This window comes from Gouania willdenowi, chromosome 10 (assembly GCF_900634775.1).
Source record: "Gouania willdenowi chromosome 10, fGouWil2.1, whole genome shotgun sequence".
In the NCBI taxonomy this organism is placed as follows: domain Eukaryota; kingdom Metazoa; phylum Chordata; class Actinopteri; order Blenniiformes; family Gobiesocidae; genus Gouania; species Gouania willdenowi.
In genome coordinates this window covers 19117849-19136751 of record NC_041053.1, presented here as the reverse complement: position 1 = coordinate 19136751, position 18903 = coordinate 19117849, and the positions used below count along the sequence as shown (strand labels likewise).

Sequence of the window (18903 nt, the reverse complement as noted above, 5' to 3'; positions counted from 1 at the left end):
CTGAATGTTATGTTCTATTCTATGAGTATAAATGATTGGAAGTGATTACCTCAATCTGACAGTGTTTTTAATGAAAAACACACAATGTAATTAGAAAACAATTCACTAATAGCCTTTATTTGTACATAATTTGTACAACTAGTATATTTATCTGAAAACATGAAAAAAATAATTTTTTGTAAGGCCACCAAACCAATCGTCATCGCTCTCATTATAGACAGAGAAAGAGCTAGATTCGCTAACTCATTGTACTCACAATAAATTGTGCTCTGTGGATTCTAGCAGCAGCATTGATGCAGTAATTGTGCAGTAGCACTTGATATACAGTAGTATAATATTCATACAAGTGTTGAAAATTATTAAATTATCTGGCTGTGAAAAGAAGACCAGAGCGCCAAGAACTCTGCATCTTAACCTTAAGGCATGGTCAGTAAACAACTTTATCAGTAATGGTAGCAGAGGGCTTGTCTTCAAAGATAGCAGTCCCTTTCCAACATTAAAAATGCCCCCCACTACTCATCTACTATGCAGCTCACTTCTCCAATCTAAAATAACCTAAAACCACTGACAAAGCAAACACTCCACCCTAAACATTTTCCTAAAAACTAAGTCCTGCTTGTTATACATATGTATCAAATGTCCCCAAGACCTGCTACAGCCTGAGGAAGACCCCATCCATTTAAAGTGGGTAACAACCATCAGGTTTGTTGGAGATCATAGGTTGAGTTTTGGAGATAAAAACAGTGCAGATAATCCAGGAATGTGTCCCAGTGAACTCAACTTAAAACCAACAAATAGGTATTCAGTTTTTTTTTTTTTTTTGGTTTGGTCTTGGTTGCATGTCTAAGAAGCTGCTTAAAGATCAAGTCAGACTTTGGTACTTCAGTACTCTAGTATGTATTCATGCACCGAAAATTTATCTTAATCCCTTTTGACAGTGTACATTTGAAAAAAAAAAAATCAAAAGTATAACAAACATTTTGTGTACTCTAAGAGCCTGCACTACAGAGCTGGATTTCCTCTTATCGCGCTAACTACCGGGATTTATTCCGTGTTCTGTACTACGACGCTGGATAACTTCTTATCAGGGTAAATCCCCATGGTAACGTATGCTGAAGGGCTAACCTGTTAAGATGTGGATAAAATCTGAGCCACTATAAAGCCCCGCCTCCTGATCAATCAGTTGTCTTGGTAAACAACCTGCCCAATAATAGGCGGGTCATTCTCTGTACACGTTGCTGCAAGATCGGATCCGACAGCTGACAGGAGAGAAAGAATGTTTATGGATAAATGCAACACTTTTATTTAGGTACCTAATAACATACTATAGGAAAGACAGATTTTTATCTGTTGGACTGATTAGTCAGCTGATTAAGCCTGTGTGCTGATAAATTCATTCATATACACTAGAGAGCCTCAATCCTGTAAGAAAATATAGGCTGTATAAATACAAATATTGAGCTGTATGAACGCAGCGTCAGAGCCACAGACGATATCTGTGCTTTAAGTGAAACTGCTCAGTGGCCATTTATTCTCCCATGAAAATGGCATAAGCAATTTTACGCATTGACAGTCATTCTTTCCTTCCTGCTTATTTGGCAGCAACAAGTGAATGTTTGGTTAAATGAAGTCCACTAACAGAAAAATATCCTTAATATACTTATCCAGCTTCGTAGTAGAGCCCCTAACTGATCACTTTGGATGATTAATATCAAGATGCAGATTTAAGACTTGTGCTTATATCAAAGATCCATTCTGTATGCAAGTCACTTTTACCCATGCATATATTTCCATGGAGTGCTAAACAGGCAGCGACACTTATTGTGAACTGCTGAATCTCGATCGAGCTCAATTGTAACAATGAAAGCATTGTAACGTTATACCTACTACTTGTTTGTTGCTCGGACAGCTCTGCTCACGCAGGATACAAAGCCCTCATGTGTGCTTAACAGTTAGAAATGCAGTAATCTCAATGGAGCACTGAAGCATAGTCAGTTTTCCTCTATCAAGTTTAAGTCCAATTCTGGGCAGTCTCTTTCAAAAACTACTTTAAGTCCACCGTGTTTTAAAACATCTTTTGCTTCCTCCTCCTCTTCACTTTCAGATAGTGGTCCGATGCTGACTCGTCCAAAAAACTCAGCAGGAGAGAAGACTGAGACGTGATCGGTTTGGGAAGACCCTGGAACTGTGCAGCCACCTGTTCGACTTTGGTGATCACCAATCTGCACAGGGAAACAAACAGGATTGTTTGGCAGAAAACTTTAATATGCAGCCATGAAGGCAACCTTTCATTTGAAATTCAGGGTGAATAGAATATATGCTATTTATGTGTGTACTCAATTCATTGTGGCCGTTAACAAATCTAGGACAAAATGCATTTAATTCAAAAGATTAAAAAAAAAAAAATGTTAATTGGCATTATTTTGCGTGCACCAAGTGGGAAAAATATGAAGTAAAAGTAAAAACTGTCAGGGGAATTCATACATTTCATCCAACTTTTTGTAAATGTATTAAGGATTGATTTGAAGCATATTGACACACCTATTTCATTAAAATTGGACTTTTAACTACAACTGGAAATGTGTCTATTAAGACACATCAAAACCACTTGTTACCCACCTGTGTCATCTTGCTGAAGTCGAGCCCAGGCCGAGGGCAGGGTAAAACATCAGGGTCATGGCGCCTCTTTAATCGGGGCTTGCGCATGTCACAAGGCTGCGAGTGGCATCTTGGCAGTGCGGGGTGAAGGATCCGCCTGGAGGAGGATGGGGTACTACAGGCTGAAGAAGGAGACAGGCATACTACAGGGTGTTCCAGGGCAGAACAGCTGTGGGTCAAAGCTGAAGCAGGGAAGGCCTGAAGAGGCACAGGGGTCACAGAGGAATTATGCACATGCACTGGCGAGAGAGAGAAGCGGCGTTGCAACACCAAGTGGGACAAGAAAGGGGCTGGTGAAGAGGAGCAGGAGGAAGGAGCAGCAAAGGAGGCAGAATAAGCTCCTTTCAGTGCATCACTGGGGTCCCATGGAAAACCCCATGATAAAGAGGAGTCTGATGACAGCGCTAAGCTAAAGAACATTGGGCTGGATGATGAGTGTATGGATGAAGAGGTAAAAGAAGAACTAGGGCCACAAAGCGGCACAGAACTGGCTCCAGAGCCGGATTTGACTGCTCCTCCGCTGTGGCAGCCACGTTTAACTGGGGTCCAAACCTTAGAAGCACTAGGGTGCCAGGCAGAGCGGCACCGAGACAGATCCTCTGGAACTGAAAGGGACCTGCAGTGGCGTTTTGAAGGGGGTGGTGGGGGTGAACTCTGGAAAGCTTGATCTTTCAAGCAAACCTGTGGGCTAGTGAAGGGTTCTCCAGAGTGTACTGGAGGCCACGTGAAGTCTACTCCACTGGAACTGTCCGAAAAGTTAGGTTTGTTTGAGCTTTGTTTTGCTGAAGGGGTCTCTGAAAAGGTGAAAAAGAACAATTGAAATGAGTCATTGGTTTTTCAGTTCAGAAAAAGATATAGAAAAGGATTTTTGTGGCTTTTATTTCTGCTGTTTTTCTAATTTATGCACATCCTACATTTTGTATCATTATCCTATGTTGGTATTTATTTTGTTCTTCTTACTTTCTGCTCTTATATTGTGTTGCTGCAAATGTGAATCTCCCATCTGGGGATCGATAAAAGGTGTATTCTATTCAAAACTAAAATAACGCTCATAATATGCACACTTACTACGAAAACGTCAACCTCCACTATATGAAAACCTTATTTGGCAATTTTTTTTCTTATCCTTTAACATTTCATGTTTTGTTTTTAGATACCAAAAATAAAAATCAGCATGTTTAAAAAGTTTTGCTCATTCCTTCTGACCTTTTATAGATGGTTTTCACGTGACGTCATAACAGTTTTTGCATAATAATTCCCAACAGGAATTCGGCCATGTTGGAGGATATACACAACATGATGTGGAGCTTCGTGTTTGTGTGGTTCAGTAGTTACCATTTGTTTCTTAGCGAAATGTCCACCTGCTATATTGTATGATGAATGCTGGCCAGACTATGGGCTCCAACTCAAAACCTTGGCCATGATAAAGTAAAGGAAGGTTTAAAGTCACTAGATTGAAGTTAGACATGTCAAGAGAGAGAATAAAAGATGAAAACTTGCTTGCGGAGGAGTCAAAATTTCAACAACCTTTGACATCCCACGGTGAGGTGCGATTGGGGTTATACTTATTCTTTTACGTGATCATTATATTTGTAAGTAAAAGTTATTAAAATTGCAGCTTTGCTTGTTTTAATCCATTATTAATGTTTGTGCAATTGTGGGGTGAGGAGGCAACCATGTAAATAATCTAATGATGTAACTGGTTACCTGAACAAATACCTTTGGTTTCTTTCTTATTTTTGCAGCCAGTGATGCAGTGTTGGAAACAGTAATAAATAAAGACAGCTACACAGAAGAAGAGACATGGTTCACATCAAATCCCTGTCACAAAACACCCAGCACTGAAATTATTGAACTAAAAATTTATAGAAAAATTGCTTTCAATATATTTTTATGTTTTGCAAGCTATTGAACAAGGAATAAAAAAAACCTGAATACACAATAATTTGTGAAGATCTTTGAGCTGTTCTGCATAAGGAGACATGCATATTAAACAAATGATAATTTTAAGTCATAGTATTTAGTACAGTTTGCTGTTGAATAAATTATGGCATCGAGAGTGGTGAAATATGTCGATAAGGTGAACACATTAGTAGACAATAGGGACAGACCGATATGGATTTTTTTAGGGCCACTGCAGATATTAATTTCTTTCCCCATCAGCCTTAGCCGATGACCGATACGGAATGCCGATTTTCTTGAGCCGATGCTACTTTTGCTCCCTCAATTTACATCATAAAAAATAACAAGTAAAAAATATTTAACAACTATTCAAGAAAGAGTCTATTCGTACGGTTGCCGTACAGCCAGCCCCCAGTGCTTTTGGTACGTTTCCTAAAGTAAAAGTACGTAACGTCTTAGGATTTACGGCTTGGTTTAACACTAAACTGGCCAATGAAGGGCGCTGCGTATGGATAGAATGTCGGTATGTTGATATAGCAACTGTATGGATAGCCACTGCCAATATTACAAACGGGTAATGTAGAACAAGAAAAAAAAAATATTTCTGCTCTCTGTAAATGCGGATCGGCAAATGCAGCAGCCCGCATCAGCCGATGCATGTAAAAAAAAAATGCAAAAATCGGCCGATAATTTCGACCAGTCAAGGAATCGGTCTATCATTAGTAGACGCGCTGTTAGCAGATGCCATTTTGTTTGTTTGTATATCCTCCAATATGGCAGCGCGCAGTTACGCAGGCAGTTTTGGTCACAATGTTGAAAATTATCAATTAAGAAAAATAGCCTTGAATGTCAAACTTACTTTTTTAATTTTATAATTAAAAAAATCAGAACCACCCATTTGTTTTTTGTTTTTCAGTTTTATTCTCTGAATGGAAAACACAATGACCACCATACACTGAAATCATAATACTTACCATTTGTTGTGGTGCAACTGCTCCAAGAGACAGTAGGGCTGGAGCCTACAGCAGGTAATGGCTATAAGGAAGTGTTAAAGCTCAGGTTAAAACACAAACATGTTCGTGAAAAAAATGTCATGTTTCGGCATTAAACTTACCACACTGCCATCAAAAGAGAAAGCTTTGTGATAAGGTTCCTCCAAACTCTGCTTGCGTAGCTGCTCTGTGATAAGTGTCACCATTCTTAAAGCTACACTCCAAGCTTTGGATGAAGGGTAATAGAAAATGGTTCAGTCACAACTCTGACGTGGTTTGCGGTGTCCCCCCAAACACCTGAACCAGCCAGACTGACTGGCATTTCTCACCAAGCTACCATCATCTTCATGCCACCTACAGGAAAAGGTGAAAACAGCCATCAATACAATTAATTTAAACTTACTGCAAAGTTCAGTTGCTTATAACTTAACAGGAAGATGAATCCGTAATGAAATTAGAGACTGCTGGTGTAAACATCAATATACAACGATCAGTGTTGAGTGTAAAAGCCAAACAGTGATAAAGTTGAGTAGAAACCACGTTGTTCTAGTGAAGGCACAGCATGGCATCTACACCGTATCATTCACTCATGAAAGGAAGACCTCGGGTCAACAAAAGCAGGCCTTATGAACACAAGGTTACCGAACAAAATCATTTATACAGCATTGGGTCAAGTAGACTTTGTCAACAAATCTCCAAACATGCACTTTGTTATTTCCAAGCATGTGCAAAGAATGTCAGAAAAGAGAAACCTGTGGGGCAAAAAAACAACAGCAATCTACTCTGTTGGGTCCAATAAAGTTAAATGACAGGAGTTCAGGGTAGCCAAGGGGGAGGGAAAGCCTAAAAGGGAAAAGATGGGGGAAGTGTGTGAAAAATGAATGGGGACAGGGGTTGGAGGCATGCCATAGTATCTTTACAAGGGGGACAAAAGACCAGCGAGCGAGTCTCAAGGACTTATGACTGAGACAAAGCGAAAATGATGCGACAATCTCAGGAAGGAGTAGGCCACAAGCCAGCCACATTTCCTTTAATACAACAGCTTTAGTTAAACTAAAACCGATAGTGAGTCATACACTGGCCCATGTGGTGAACTGCTGCTGACCTGCTCACACATTAAAGTTGACATTCCTTACATTTAAAAACAAAAAAACAAAAACAAGAAGAAAACTAGAACTAGAGATCACAAATGTGACATGGCCTTGTAGCCTTTGCACTGCTGTGAAGAGAGCAAAGGCTAAAGTACATTAAACAGTGAATCCAATAAATTATTATACCACACTGCAAATTAAAGATCCAACTATTACAGAACTATTTGGATAAACTTATTTCCAGCAGTGATTATTGGCTTCCAGGCCCTTCCTCCTTGTGGCAAACGTGGTGTTACCTTGCTAGCCTAGTTGCACATGTAACAAGACAAGCTACTTAAAAGCCACACGCTAAATCTCATCCTGTTATTATAAGCAGAGTTACAAGCCCATTCAAAATTAAATCTTTTACTTTCCAAGGTAAGCTAAAACATTAATAGCACCTTAGTAGCCTAGTATAGTTTTTTAAACGACACAAGTCATGTCTGGCACAAAGCCCTGATTGAGAGAATTAGGTTAATTATCCTGTTATAAACTGAGGACAGTTTTCTGACCGTCTTTAACCAACAACGACACCGAATGAGTTTTTGCGCAGATTAACCTACTCTGGAAAGTCCCCGTTTATATGGCCAATAGCAAACATAACATATCAACACCTCAATGCTTTATCATCGGTACTACTATTGGGACTATACATGAAGTACAATAATGAATGAAGACTTTGTTTCTTTATAGTCACTTTTGCTAGTGAGCAGTGGTAAGCTAGCTCGGCACCCCGAGAAGCACCTAGTTATGTTAGCTAGCTGATAATATAACAGGTACACTGACTGAAACTGTGAGTGTTTTACATTTCAAACGTGGGAAAAAAGTGGCCTGTGTTTGTAGTTTGGTCATGTAAAAAATTCGTCCAGAGAGAGCTAGAAATAAATGTGTAGTAATAAATGTGATGACAGTGCATGTCAGACTTAGTTGTAGCGTTAGCTCGTAAGGCAGACTGGGTGAAGCTAGCATGCTACAGCTGTCCTGATGTATTACCTGCATTCCGCGTTTCCTTAGCAACCGAAGCTGCAGAGTGAGTGCTTCGAGTGGACGGCAAGCGCAACGGAGTATTTATAGACTTTGGGCCGTACCATGCAGTGGGGGTTTATAACAACGATGAGAACAGATCGGGTTGCAAAGCAATTACAATAGTATGTTTATATCACAAACCATTTGCTTTTAAATAAGTTTAGATAACTTTGATTTTTTTTTAAATACTTAAAACCCATGTTTGTACGTTTTTTTTAAAAAGCTTCCTGTCCTTCGACATTCCCGAAGATGAATCATTCCACATAAAGTGACAACTTGATTTAAAATCCACATGATATTGCAGTAGCTGTACATTTTTTCTTCTTAAACAACAAGTTCTTTTGAATAATGTGACATTTGTAAGTCTTTCTGACGTCAATATTAAAAAATAAATAAATATAATAATAATAATCACGCGTAGCATGTTCAAAGATATGTGAGGCGTGCTCGCTCAAAGCGGACGGTACAGCGTGACGCATGCGCAGTTTGAAACGCAACGAAGGGAAATAGTCGGTGTAATAAACAACCCGTGGTGTTTAAACTGTAGTTTGACACGTCCCCGCCTTTGAGGTTATGTGAACAACAGTTGGTAACAAAGACATATGTGGAAATGGCGCAGGATACATTTAGTAAAGAGGAAACCCTTGCGATGAGGAGAAGATTAATCGGGTATGTAACGTACAGTACTGTTAAACTGTGGGAATGGTTCAGATTCTGACCCGCTTTGATCCAATTCACAGCCATTCGTGCAGACTGTTTTATTCAGACGACCCTGTGAAAATAATAAGAGCTAGAGGACAATATCTATACGATGAGCATGGCAAGCGCTATTTGGACTGCATTAGTAACGTTCAACACGGTAATCAAAAATCAGATTTCCATGTTTTTTTTTTTTATTCTTGATTCAAATCGTGCCTCCTCGTGGCACAAACCTTAGTGACGTGCTGTGTGGTGTGTTTAGTGGGCCACTGTCACCCCAGTATCACAGAGGTTGCTGCAGCACAGATGGACCTCCTGAACATCAACACCAGGTTCCTGCATGACAACATGGTCCAGTATGCAGACCGCCTGGCAGCCTCTTTACCTGATAAACTGTGTATCTTCTATTTCGTTAATTCTGGGTAAGTCACTTTAAACCACTCAGTGTGTATTGTGACAGAAATTCATGTAAAACAGCATGATGTATATCATAGTTAAAAATATGTAAGCATGAAAAATAAAAGCAAATGTTAAATGTAAATCTAAATGTAAATGTTAAATGTAAATCCAAATGTTAAATGCAAATCTAAATGTTAAATGTAAATGTTTAGAAATTTAGCTAATTGTGATCGACAGGTGCTGACCTTCCCACTTTGCTTAATTTTAAAACATTTAGCGTTACACTTGATGACCGCTTAAACATTTAGATTTAGATTTTACATTTTCAGTTAGATTTAACATATACTGTATATTTAAATCTTACATATAGATTTAACTTTTAATTTAGATTTAACATTTAGATGTAACTTTTACATTTAGATTTAACATTTAGATTACATTTTTACTTTTAGATTTATCTTTTACATTTAGATTTAATTTTTACATTTAAATTCAACATTTAGATTTAACTTTTACATTTAGATCTAACTTTTACATTTAGATTTAACTTTAACATTTAGATTTAACGTTTACATTTAGATTTAACATTTACATTTAATTTTTACATTTAGATTTATTTTTTATGTTTGCACATTTTTAACAATGATATATAACATGCTGTTTTACATGAATCTGTCTTAAATGAAAGAAAAATGAACTAAATGTTCAAAATACGTCGTTTTTACATTCGACACCCCATAAGTGTGGTGCTATTGTCTCAGAGACCAATGTTTTCTTAACTTTTTACACCGTTTTGTTCAAAGCTCTGAAGCGAATGATCTCGCCCTACGCTTGGCCCAGCAGTACACCCAACATCAAGACGTCATCGTGCTTGACCAGTAAATTTTCTCATTTTAAGAACGAGTAACCACAATATAACAGCTTCTCAATCACAGTCAACTCTCCTTCTATACTAGTGCATACCATGGGCATCTAATGTCCCTCATCGACATTAGTCCTTACAAGTTCCGGAAACTGTCAGGACAAAAAGAATGGGTTCATGTGGTGTGTAAAGTCAGGCAACTACACTATTACATCACTGGTGGACTTTTGATGATCTCAAAGATGCTTTTTTTTGTTGTTTTTTTTTTATATCTATCTATCCTGACAGGCTCCTTTACCCGACACCTACAGAGGTCTGTACAGAGAGGATCATCCCAACCCAGGTGATGCATATGCTGATACAGTTAAAGACCTGATAGATGAGGTGCACAGCAAAGGACGTAAGGTGGGCTACACTCTCACAATAATCCATGTGTCTGTGGGGCGCCGATTGTAAAGTTGCGCGTGCTAAAATAAACAGCAACTTTTTGCAACATTTAGCAACAAACCATGTTTAAAAAATCGTGTGATTTTTTTTATTTTTTGTTACTTTTTACCAGATTTACAGCAATATTTGTGAAACTTGTGATATTTATTTTCTCATAAAAATATAATGTGAATATTAAATCTAAATCAAAATGTTAATCTAAATATATATGTTAAATGTAAATGTAAATGTTGAATCTAAATGTCACAGCTGAAACTAAATATTTGCCTAGTATGCAAATTCACCGGAGGTACCAAAATAAAAGGTCTTTCTGGTGAATTTGCACATTAGCTAAATATTTATTTTGACCCGTGACATTTAGATTTAACATTTACAATCTAACATTTACATTTAAGATGATTTTTTTGGGGGGCTTTTACGATGCGCAGCTTTACAATCGTCGCCCCCCACAAATATGACCAGATTCACCCTTGTACCAGAAACCTAATAAGATCAGTTTCGTAAACATATGCCTCTGTTCTAGATCTCAGCTTTCTTTGCTGAATCTTTACCTAGTGTTGGAGGACAAATCATCATGCCACAAGGATACAGCACTAAAGTAGCAGAGTGAGTAATATTTGACTTCTTACTGTTTGATTTTGTCTGTAGTCATTTTCTATTGGATTTTCCTTGATTTCTTCACAGGTATGTGCACTCTGCTGGTGGGGTGTTTGTGGCAGATGAGGTGCAGACAGGTTTTGGCCGTGTGGGGACACATTTTTGGGCTTTCCAGCTGCAGGGTGAAGGGTTTTGTCCCGACATCGTGACCATGGGCAAACCAATGGGCAATGGGCATCCTCTGGCATGTGTAGCAACAACTGTAGAGATAGCCGGTGCTTTCACAGCCAATGGAGTGGAATATTTTAATACGGTGAGTACGCAGCTAGAATAATAGTGAGGGATTGATAATATCCATTCCGGAGCAGTGATCGTGCTTTTAGTTGTATTTATTAAGTCACTCTTAAATTATGATACTTTAGAGACACTGTTGTTGGTTAAAAAGTTGACTGACTGGATTTATCTCCATTTTTGGCAGTTTGGAGGGAATCCAGTATCCTGTGCAATTGGCTTAGCAGTCCTGGATGTGATAGAGAAGGAGGACCTCAGAAGAAATGCCACCAAAGTAGGAGCACACCTGAAACAACTCCTTACCCAACTACAAACAAGACATGACATTATTGGACATGTCAGGTAAGGGTTTATATTTTTGGAATTTGGACACAAGTCCAAAAATGGTAAAAGCACTATACGCATGAAAGAAAATATATCTAAAAATAGGTTGTCAACTACCCGGTCCAGTCTCTTTTTCTTAATATATTATTATGAACAGTAGTCTCACTGTGGGGAACTTTATAAGGTTAAAAAGTTTGAATTGTATCAATAGTGGCTACATTTTGGTTTTTTAACTCTTACACTAGGCCCACACTCACAAAACCTAAAGAAAAACACCAAGTTATGAATTACTATATTCATGTTTTCTGCTCAGAGGCATTGGACTTTTTGTTGGACTTGAGCTTGTTACCGACAGACGGACCAGAGCTCCTGCCACCAAAACTGCAGCAGAGGTGGTAAAAAGGTGAGAATTAAGTGTTCACATTAATCCTGATCCCTTAATATGTAAATGTGGAAGTGCATTCATTTTTTTACTAGACATTTTTTTGTTTCTTTTTTCAGACATTAAAATTTAAGAGTAGATGTTGCTCTTTACCTTTTTTGCTTTATAGTTTAGGCGACGTCTCTCGCCTTCCTCAGAAGCGTCTCACTGCCGACTGACATGTCACACGCTGTCAGGGAGACGCTTCTGAGGAAGGTCGTGAGACATCACTGATTAAGAGCATCATCTACGCTTAAATTTTAGTGGAAAAAGAACCAAAAAACATCTATAGTAATAGGACAAACATATTTGAGCTCTAATTTTCTTTTGTCATTTTAATTCAATCAGTGTAATTCAAAAGTATATATTTATTATATTCCACCTGTCTGCTCTGAATTAATGTGCCCTTATTGTCCTCTAACAGGCTGAAAGAGCAGGATCGTATCTGTGTAAGTACAGATGGCCCCTGGGAGAATGTCGTGAAGTTCAAGCCTCCGATGTGCTTCAGCATTCAGGACGCAGACCTGGTGGTCCGATGCATTGACCGTATAATAACAGGTATGTGTCTACATCCCCACAGTGATAAGGCATGTTCTTCACAGGTCTACTCAAGATAAACATCCAACTGACCAATACCTTCTGCTCACAGAGATGGCAACCAGTGATTTACGACTGGAAAAGGAAGACGTCTAAGGTTTGTTAAACCTGTAGAAAAACCTTTAATTGCATCAAACATTGCAAGGTGTTCACATTCATGAAGTCCAGAGGTAGAGATATGAATTCTTCAGGCTCCATTGGATCACACAGGTTCAGTTCAGTTGATAGAGCATGTTACATTCCTTTCAGTGAACACATGATCCCAGCGCTTATGTTGATCAGGATAACCTCACTATTTTCCAAAAGGGAACTTAATTTTCAAGATTTAAAAACATTAAGATGTTGATTAAATTGAATTAAAATTTGTTTGTGGTTGTCTCATTTGTACAAGACTTGATTGATAATCATAATTTTCTTCTTTTTTTTTTTTTTTTAACAGGTGCAATGGTTAAATTGCAAAGATGCAAAAATGTTTTCAAGACACCCAGCCAACTGCTGCATCATCATTATTTTTTATCTGGGATATAAAACTAGAGATTACTGACTTTTTATATTTACCTGATTTTTTTTCACCCATTTGTGGAAAAATAAACCTTTTTAAGTTAACACTGATCGGCAATATGTTCTCAATACACATTTTAAGTCTATATATGCACTTACCAGACCACCATTTTAAGTCCAGGACACATTCACAGAAAATGAACTCAAGTATTGCAGGTTAACATAAGGTCGGGTGACCAATAACACTGAAACACTCCTTCACATTATTCCTAAGGAGGCATCTGTTGCAATGTTTGGATTACTTTAAAACAATACAAGCAAGCCACTTAACAGTACAAAACATTTAACATTAACGTTACAAATAATAACAAAAAGATCCATGTGTAATATAAACCAAGTTTATTTCTATCAATTTTCCCAAGACACTAGAGGAATGAGTTTCCAGTGAGAGAGGGTGTACCCTCTTACATTTACAGGCTTGCGTTCAGTTGAATAACACTAGTAAAGCCACTTAAAATTGCAGACATGGTGGGGAAGAATTCTTAAAATTCAAAAGAAAAAAATAAAATAAAAGATGCTGGTTGTCTTCGTCTACAAGGCCATAAGCAAACATTTACTTGACACACAGAGAATCCTTTGTTTTGTTTAAATCCCTTATTTGACCTTGCTCCACATCTTATGTCATGCAACTTGCATTCAACACTCAGCACGGGAGAGGATAACTAAAAAGCTACAAACACCAAAGAGAAGGGAAAAAAAAAAAATGCAGAATTGTTTTATTCTGAGCTTTAAAAGCTCGCTCTCCTGCTTATTTGTAATCCAGTAGACATGTAAAAATACAACCATACAATACATTAGATTCAAAAGGTACCAAAAAGTACGGTAAAAATAACACTTCCACTGCTGGAAATGTAAATGGACAAAACAATATCAAATAAAAGGTGAAAAAGTGACATTTGCTTCCCCAGTTCCTCACTTGATCTGTACAAATGGAGCATGAGTCCAAATTTCTGCCAACTCCAAAGGAAAAGCCATGTTCGTTGTGGTCAGACCATGGACCTCTTTTTCTTAATTACTTTAGACCTTAGGAGAAAAACACGGTGCTTAATGTTACTGAATAGACCCAATGTGGCATGCAGTTACACAAAGACAAGAAGGTGCATGAATGAGTTTGACAGGTCGGTGAATGGACAGACACACTTTGCGGGCAGGGGACACGACTGCTAGCTAGTACACCTAACACCCTGGTGAAATGTGAAACTGTCTTTGTGTTTTCGACCTCCTCCAACTCGATCAGGACAGACCACAGTCTTAGTGGAGATGCATCTTAAGATGGCTGACAGGTGGAATGAACCCATCTCATGGTCAGACCCCCACAACACGATCTATCCTAACCCCACCACAATGCTTGAATGGATTTAGAATAGATGGGACATTTTGGGGGGGAGGGGTCAAAAGGCACTAATGGTTAAAGCTATATTTTCATACTACCACGGATGGTGCAAAAATGCATACCTGCACTATGTGTGATCAGTATGGCTTGAAGCTAGTCTGGTGGCCTCCACGTCTTGGAGTTTTCCCATAGCTTGTATTGCCCTGGTCTGGAGGACAAGAAAAAAAGGGACTGAGTTCTTCTGTACAACAAGGAGGACCAAGAGAAATAAAAGTTTCTGTTAATCTATGTCTTTCCCCGGGGGCACTTATCGCTTACTGTAATCGTAGCCACCCCCATAGCCGTAATAACCAGCAGAGTAGTCATAGGCGCCATATCCATAGCCTTGCTGTCCATAACCATAGTTTTGGTTGTATCCCTGGTTCCAGTAGTTGTTGTAACCTTGATTCCAGTTCTGGCCCTGACCTAAAAACAGCAGGTCAAATGGTCACTGAAAAACACTAATTCTATCAAAGAAAAGATTTAAATTTAGGTTTTAAATCCGTTGCTGCTCACCTCCACGTCCTCTGCCGCGAGCACCGAATCCACGCGCGCCGTACTGCTGCTGCTGATAGACCTCTTTGGGCTGGGCTACTTTAATCTCGCACTGTTGACATACACAGTTCAGACGTGTTATTACAGCAGGCCAAATCTTTATCTTTACATCACCAATTAGAGTATGATTCGCCATGTTTACCTTGCTTCCTCCAACGTTGTGATACTTTTTCTCCATAACTCTCTTGACAGTGGCTTCTTGTTTGTATGTAATAAATACGAACCCCCTCCTCTTTTCTGTCTTTGGGTCTAGCGGAAGTTCAATGTTCTCAATCTATGAACAAAATTAGAGCATGCATTTAAAAGATGCCACATCAATATTTAATATTAGTTAACTAAACAAAACATTTCACTAAATTAGTACCTCTCCAAAAGTCCCGAAGTATTCCTCAATGACTTCCTTTGCTGTGTCCGGGTTAAGGCCTCCCACAAAGATTTTCTTCACTGGATCCTTCTTCATGGCCATGGCTTTCTTGGGGTCAATCTGTCGACCATCCAGCTGGTGCTCCTTCTGTTCCAGGACCTGAAGGAGAAAATACAAAAAAAAAAAACATGAAAAAGAGCATAGTTAGATGTGTCGAATGTGTTTCCTCGTTCATAATGAGTTCCCCTGCTCACCTTTTCAACACTGGATGACTCTTTAAAAAGGATGAATCCAAAACCTCTTGAACGACCCGTCTGCTGGTCCATCTTGATGGTGCAGTCCGTTACCTCACCAAACTTGGTGAAGTAATCCTTGAGGTCTTTCTTGCTGGTGTCCCAGCTGAGACCACCAACAAACATTTTCCTGCGCACACAGAGGAGACATGTTGAGCTCCATGTTCACAGGTTCCATATAATATGGTTGGGGGTGCAGAGACCGAGGGGGGGAGGGGTTGTAACCATACACTAATGTACACACTGTTCCCAAATATCTGCAGGCCCGTTTACACAAGGGGGCAAAGCTGCAGGTAATGCATGGTTTTAATTAAATGTTTAAACCCGCATAGAGTAATCAGATTGGCAGTTATCTGCAGTTTAATAAGACACTGGGTTGGATTTAATCCCAGCAGGGGCGCCCATCCCCCTCTGCTCTGCACATGGCGCCAACAAAAGGCCGGTTAAACAAAGAAGCACAGCAAACCACTGGCTCACCAGATGACTAGTCTATCAAAGGCGGCCATTGTATAGCTTTAGAGACTTACCCGGCATCCTCCTCGCCTTTACTGGCGTCGATCTGGCCGCCGTCGTTGCCATCGTTCCCGCCGTTCGAGTTTCCGTCGGCCTCAGCTCCCTCCCCGCAGTCGTTGACGGCCTCGCCGTCGTTACCCTCATCGGCCCCGAGGAAGTCATCGTCGACTTCGTGGCCGTTTTCAGAGGTCTCCATATACTGCTGCTCGATCTCAGACATTTTTTAACTATATCTAGGAATATCAATCAAAAAGAATTTCAGGTTTAATTGACAGAATATGCTTTGTGTGAATCCCTGTGGCGTGCATTTCGCGCACGCCGCCAACATGGTGCTACGATATGTACATTTCCACCATTTTGACCGGCGCCATCTATAGATTAGCACTGAGCTGCTGTCGCTAATGTAGCAGTTAGCTATGGTAATACGCCAGGCCAGACTCTAGCCTACATCCCAATATAGAGCATTACTCAGCACTATGTGTCTAAAAGTAGCAACGATGGCATCAGTGAGATAAAGGAAGCATATTACGTGAAACTCATATTCATCGTTACGTAATTCAGACACCGCGCAGAACGCTCTGCAGGCCTCAATCTTTTTTCTTTTTTTGTACACCGTCAAACCAACTCAAACTTTACCCCTCAGACAAAACAATTGACAACAAGCGACACGAGCAACATTTTCAGTGTTAAATACAAAGGAAACACATGGTTTAGGTAAATTATATAACCTACTTACTGGTCACACAACCGGAGAGCTCTCTTCAAGATGGATTCTCCCACACGACCACAACTCGTGGTTGGTTTTCTAGAACCGGCAGAAGAAAATGACAATTCTGCGGAGAAGAAACCTGATTGGAGCATTCTCCTTGTCATTCTGTGCTCTGACCAATGGGAGAACAGACCCTCCTTTTTTTCCCGTGAAGATGACTACGCCCACTGAAACCAGAGGGAACTCGGAGTACTCGTTTGTCCGCCCGGTTGGACGTGTCAATTTATCACAGCTGTTACTAGTAAAAGCTACACTGTAGAGGCTCTGCGAAAACACACCCGCGAGAATAGTGTATTTGATGATTAATTATTTATATATAATTATTATTATTTTTTTTAATAAAACCATGTGTGCATCAAGTAACAGTCTTTCATTTACTGTTACTTGTGCCTGTATTTCCTGTACTGTGTACACACCCACATCTGCTTGAGTTGTGTGTATTCTACCAGATTCTAGTATGTTCTAGTAGGTTTCGTTTATTCAGACAATGTTTTTCAGGAAGTTTTTTTTTTTTTTTTTTAAATCTTATCTTAACCTACCTTTCAAAAAGAAGTCAAAATGATTTTTGCTGGAACTACTAGATTTCCCTTCATTGCTCAGGACATGAAGTGTTGCTCAGATAGTTTTAAGAGGACAATGATGCAATGATGTTAGTATTCCTTTGTTAAAAGGGTGGGAAAGACCAATGTGTATATTGTTGGTGTGTTTTGATCAGTAGAACATTTCCTTACAATGCCTATAATAAACCGTTTTGCTTTGCACTTGTGCTCTTAGGTTTATAATAATAATAGCATATTACACAGTACATTATAAAGGGACAAAATCTCTTCTTTGGGCAGTGTACTCATGAACTAGTAAATGTTCATCTAGTACAGGGGTTCTCAACCAACCAAATTTAGTTTTTTTAAAATAGCTGTTGAAAACACATATATTCTTTTTTATAAACATAAATCTATAGATTTTCCTGTGCAGCATGCATTCCACAGCATGCCTGTCAAAAGAAAAGTTTCTTTCAAAATCATAGACAAGCCAACATGAGAGATAGTAAGTATTAGTTTTTTTTTTTTTTTTTGACCAGCTCTCCACGACCCACCCAGTACAGGCCCGCGACCCACTTTTGGGTCCCGACCGACCAGTTGAAAATCACTGATCTATTACATGTTCTCCAAATTTGAGTACAAGTAGAGATTAACCATGGTTGATATATCCGATACAAAATGTATGCTGGAACAGCTTTCCATATGAGGGGCATCTATAGAAATGTAGTGGAGTCAAAAGTACAATATTTGTCTTTCAAATGTAGTGCACTATAAGTAACGTGTCCTCCAAAAGATTACAGGTAAAGTACAGATACTCCATAATAGTACAGGTACTTAAGTACAAAACTTAAATACATTTACTTTGTTACTGTCCACCTCTTCATGCATGTGTGGCTCACTATAGTGTGCGTGCTTGTTTTGACCTGCACAACTGAACCAGTAGAAAATATTCAACGGATCATTGCAATTTTCATCAAATTAAAGCTAAAGCTTTAGTAGTAGGATTCATTTAAATCTAAAAAACTATGCACATTAATAAACACAAAAAATACTTTAAACATTAAGATTTGAAACTTGATTGAAAAACATAATACTGTATATAACAAATTATTAATAAATAATCATAATTTAAATGGGTTATTTAGTGCAAATGCAACATGTCTGCAGGGAAACAGATTGAGAGCATTTCTTCTTTCTATCAGTAAAGTTGTGATTGAGGCTGAGTAACCATAGCTCAATCCCATCCGCCTGATGAGACAAAACATTTATTTAGGCAAAGATCACCTTCGTCAGTCAGGTGACCAGTAATAACATCAGGAGAATCCTCTGTTCTCCCTCTCTGATCTATAAAACCTGGCCTCCTGTGAGTTAGATGCTTTTGTTGAACATTACTTTCCATTACTGCAGCACAGTTTCCACCCCACAGTCCTAAAACGTCTGTGTCAGAGTATTTGCAGTTTTCTAAAACGTCTACCACAGTAAATGAGTGTCTGTCTGTAATTATTGGTCCGCCCGCCCTGCCATCCCGAGTGTACCCCTCCTTAAGCACTGAGTCGTCTGAGAAAGCCCACTACCATGACTTTAAGAAAGAT

At 39.0% G+C, this 18903-nt stretch overlaps 3 protein-coding genes across 4 annotated transcripts; 1 reads left to right on the top strand and 2 right to left on the bottom strand.

The window, feature by feature from the left end:
* Positions 1-1279: 1279 nt before the first annotated feature.
* On the bottom strand, positions 1280-7720 carry LOC114471331 (protein FAM53C-like). The gene is made up of 5 exons (XM_028460084.1): positions 7676-7720; positions 5675-5906; positions 5535-5595; positions 2620-3452; positions 1280-2222 (listed from the first exon to the last, which is right to left on the bottom strand). The coding sequence occupies exons 2-5, from the start codon at positions 5756-5758 to the stop codon at positions 1992-1994; spliced, it is 1209 nt and encodes a 402-aa protein (XP_028315885.1). The 5' UTR covers positions 5759-5906; positions 7676-7720; the 3' UTR covers positions 1280-1991.
* Positions 7721-8155: 435 nt separating this feature from the next.
* On the top strand, positions 8156-13591 carry phykpl (5-phosphohydroxy-L-lysine phospho-lyase). The gene is made up of 13 exons (XM_028460074.1): positions 8156-8377; positions 8449-8567; positions 8670-8829; positions 9610-9684; positions 9763-9850; positions 9957-10073; positions 10639-10721; positions 10800-11025; positions 11191-11345; positions 11641-11730; positions 12173-12306; positions 12398-12442; positions 12785-13591. Exons 1-12 carry the CDS (start codon positions 8319-8321, stop codon positions 12439-12441), a joined length of 1350 nt encoding a protein of 449 aa, XP_028315875.1. The 5' UTR covers positions 8156-8318; the 3' UTR covers position 12442; positions 12785-13591.
* Positions 13231-16888, bottom strand: LOC114471333 (heterogeneous nuclear ribonucleoprotein A/B-like). 2 transcript variants are annotated; one of them, XM_028460087.1, is made up of 9 exons: positions 16740-16888; positions 16018-16236; positions 15452-15620; positions 15198-15356; positions 14976-15107; positions 14795-14885; positions 14558-14704; positions 14362-14447; positions 13231-13929 (listed from the first exon to the last, which is right to left on the bottom strand). In XM_028460087.1, the coding sequence occupies exons 2-8, from the start codon at positions 16221-16223 to the stop codon at positions 14377-14379; spliced, it is 975 nt and encodes a 324-aa protein (XP_028315888.1). In that variant the 5' UTR covers positions 16224-16236; positions 16740-16888; the 3' UTR covers positions 13231-13929; positions 14362-14376. The 2 variants fall into 2 exon arrangements, with proteins under 2 accessions (XP_028315888.1, XP_028315887.1); XM_028460086.1 differs by having other exon boundaries at positions 14795-15107.
* Positions 16889-18903: the final 2015 nt, after the last annotated feature.

Bases quoted from the DNA above. Each gene is read 5' to 3' on its own strand.
- phykpl (XM_028460074.1), top strand. From the start codon at position 8,319: ATGGCGCAGGATACATTTAGTAAAGAGGAAACCCTTGCGATGAGGAGA. The intron at 10,074-10,638 runs GTGGGCTACACT...CCTCTGTTCTAG, and splicing joins TGCACAGCAAAGGACGTAAG to ATCTCAGCTTTCTTTGCTGA. The intron at 10,722-10,799 runs GTGAGTAATATT...ATTTCTTCACAG, and splicing joins TACAGCACTAAAGTAGCAGA to GTATGTGCACTCTGCTGGTG.
- LOC114471331 (XM_028460084.1), bottom strand. From the start codon at position 5,758: ATGGTGACACTTATCACAGAGCAGCTACGCAAGCAGAGTTTGGAGGAA. The intron at 3,453-5,534 runs GTAAGTATTATG...TCACCTTTTCAG, and splicing joins CAGTTGCACCACAACAAATG to AGACCCCTTCAGCAAAACAA. The intron at 2,223-2,619 runs GTGGGTAACAAG...TTCCCTGTGCAG, and splicing joins ACTTCAGCAAGATGACACAG to ATTGGTGATCACCAAAGTCG.
- LOC114471333 (XM_028460086.1), bottom strand. From the start codon at position 16,223: ATGTCTGAGATCGAGCAGCAGTATATGGAGACCTCTGAAAACGGCCAC. The intron at 15,621-16,017 runs GTAAGTCTCTAA...CTGTGTGCGCAG, and splicing joins AAAGGCGAGGAGGATGCCGG to GAAAATGTTTGTTGGTGGTC. The intron at 14,705-14,794 runs GTGAGCAGCAAC...TGCTGTTTTTAG, and splicing joins TCGCGGCAGAGGACGTGGAG to GTCAGGGCCAGAACTGGAAT.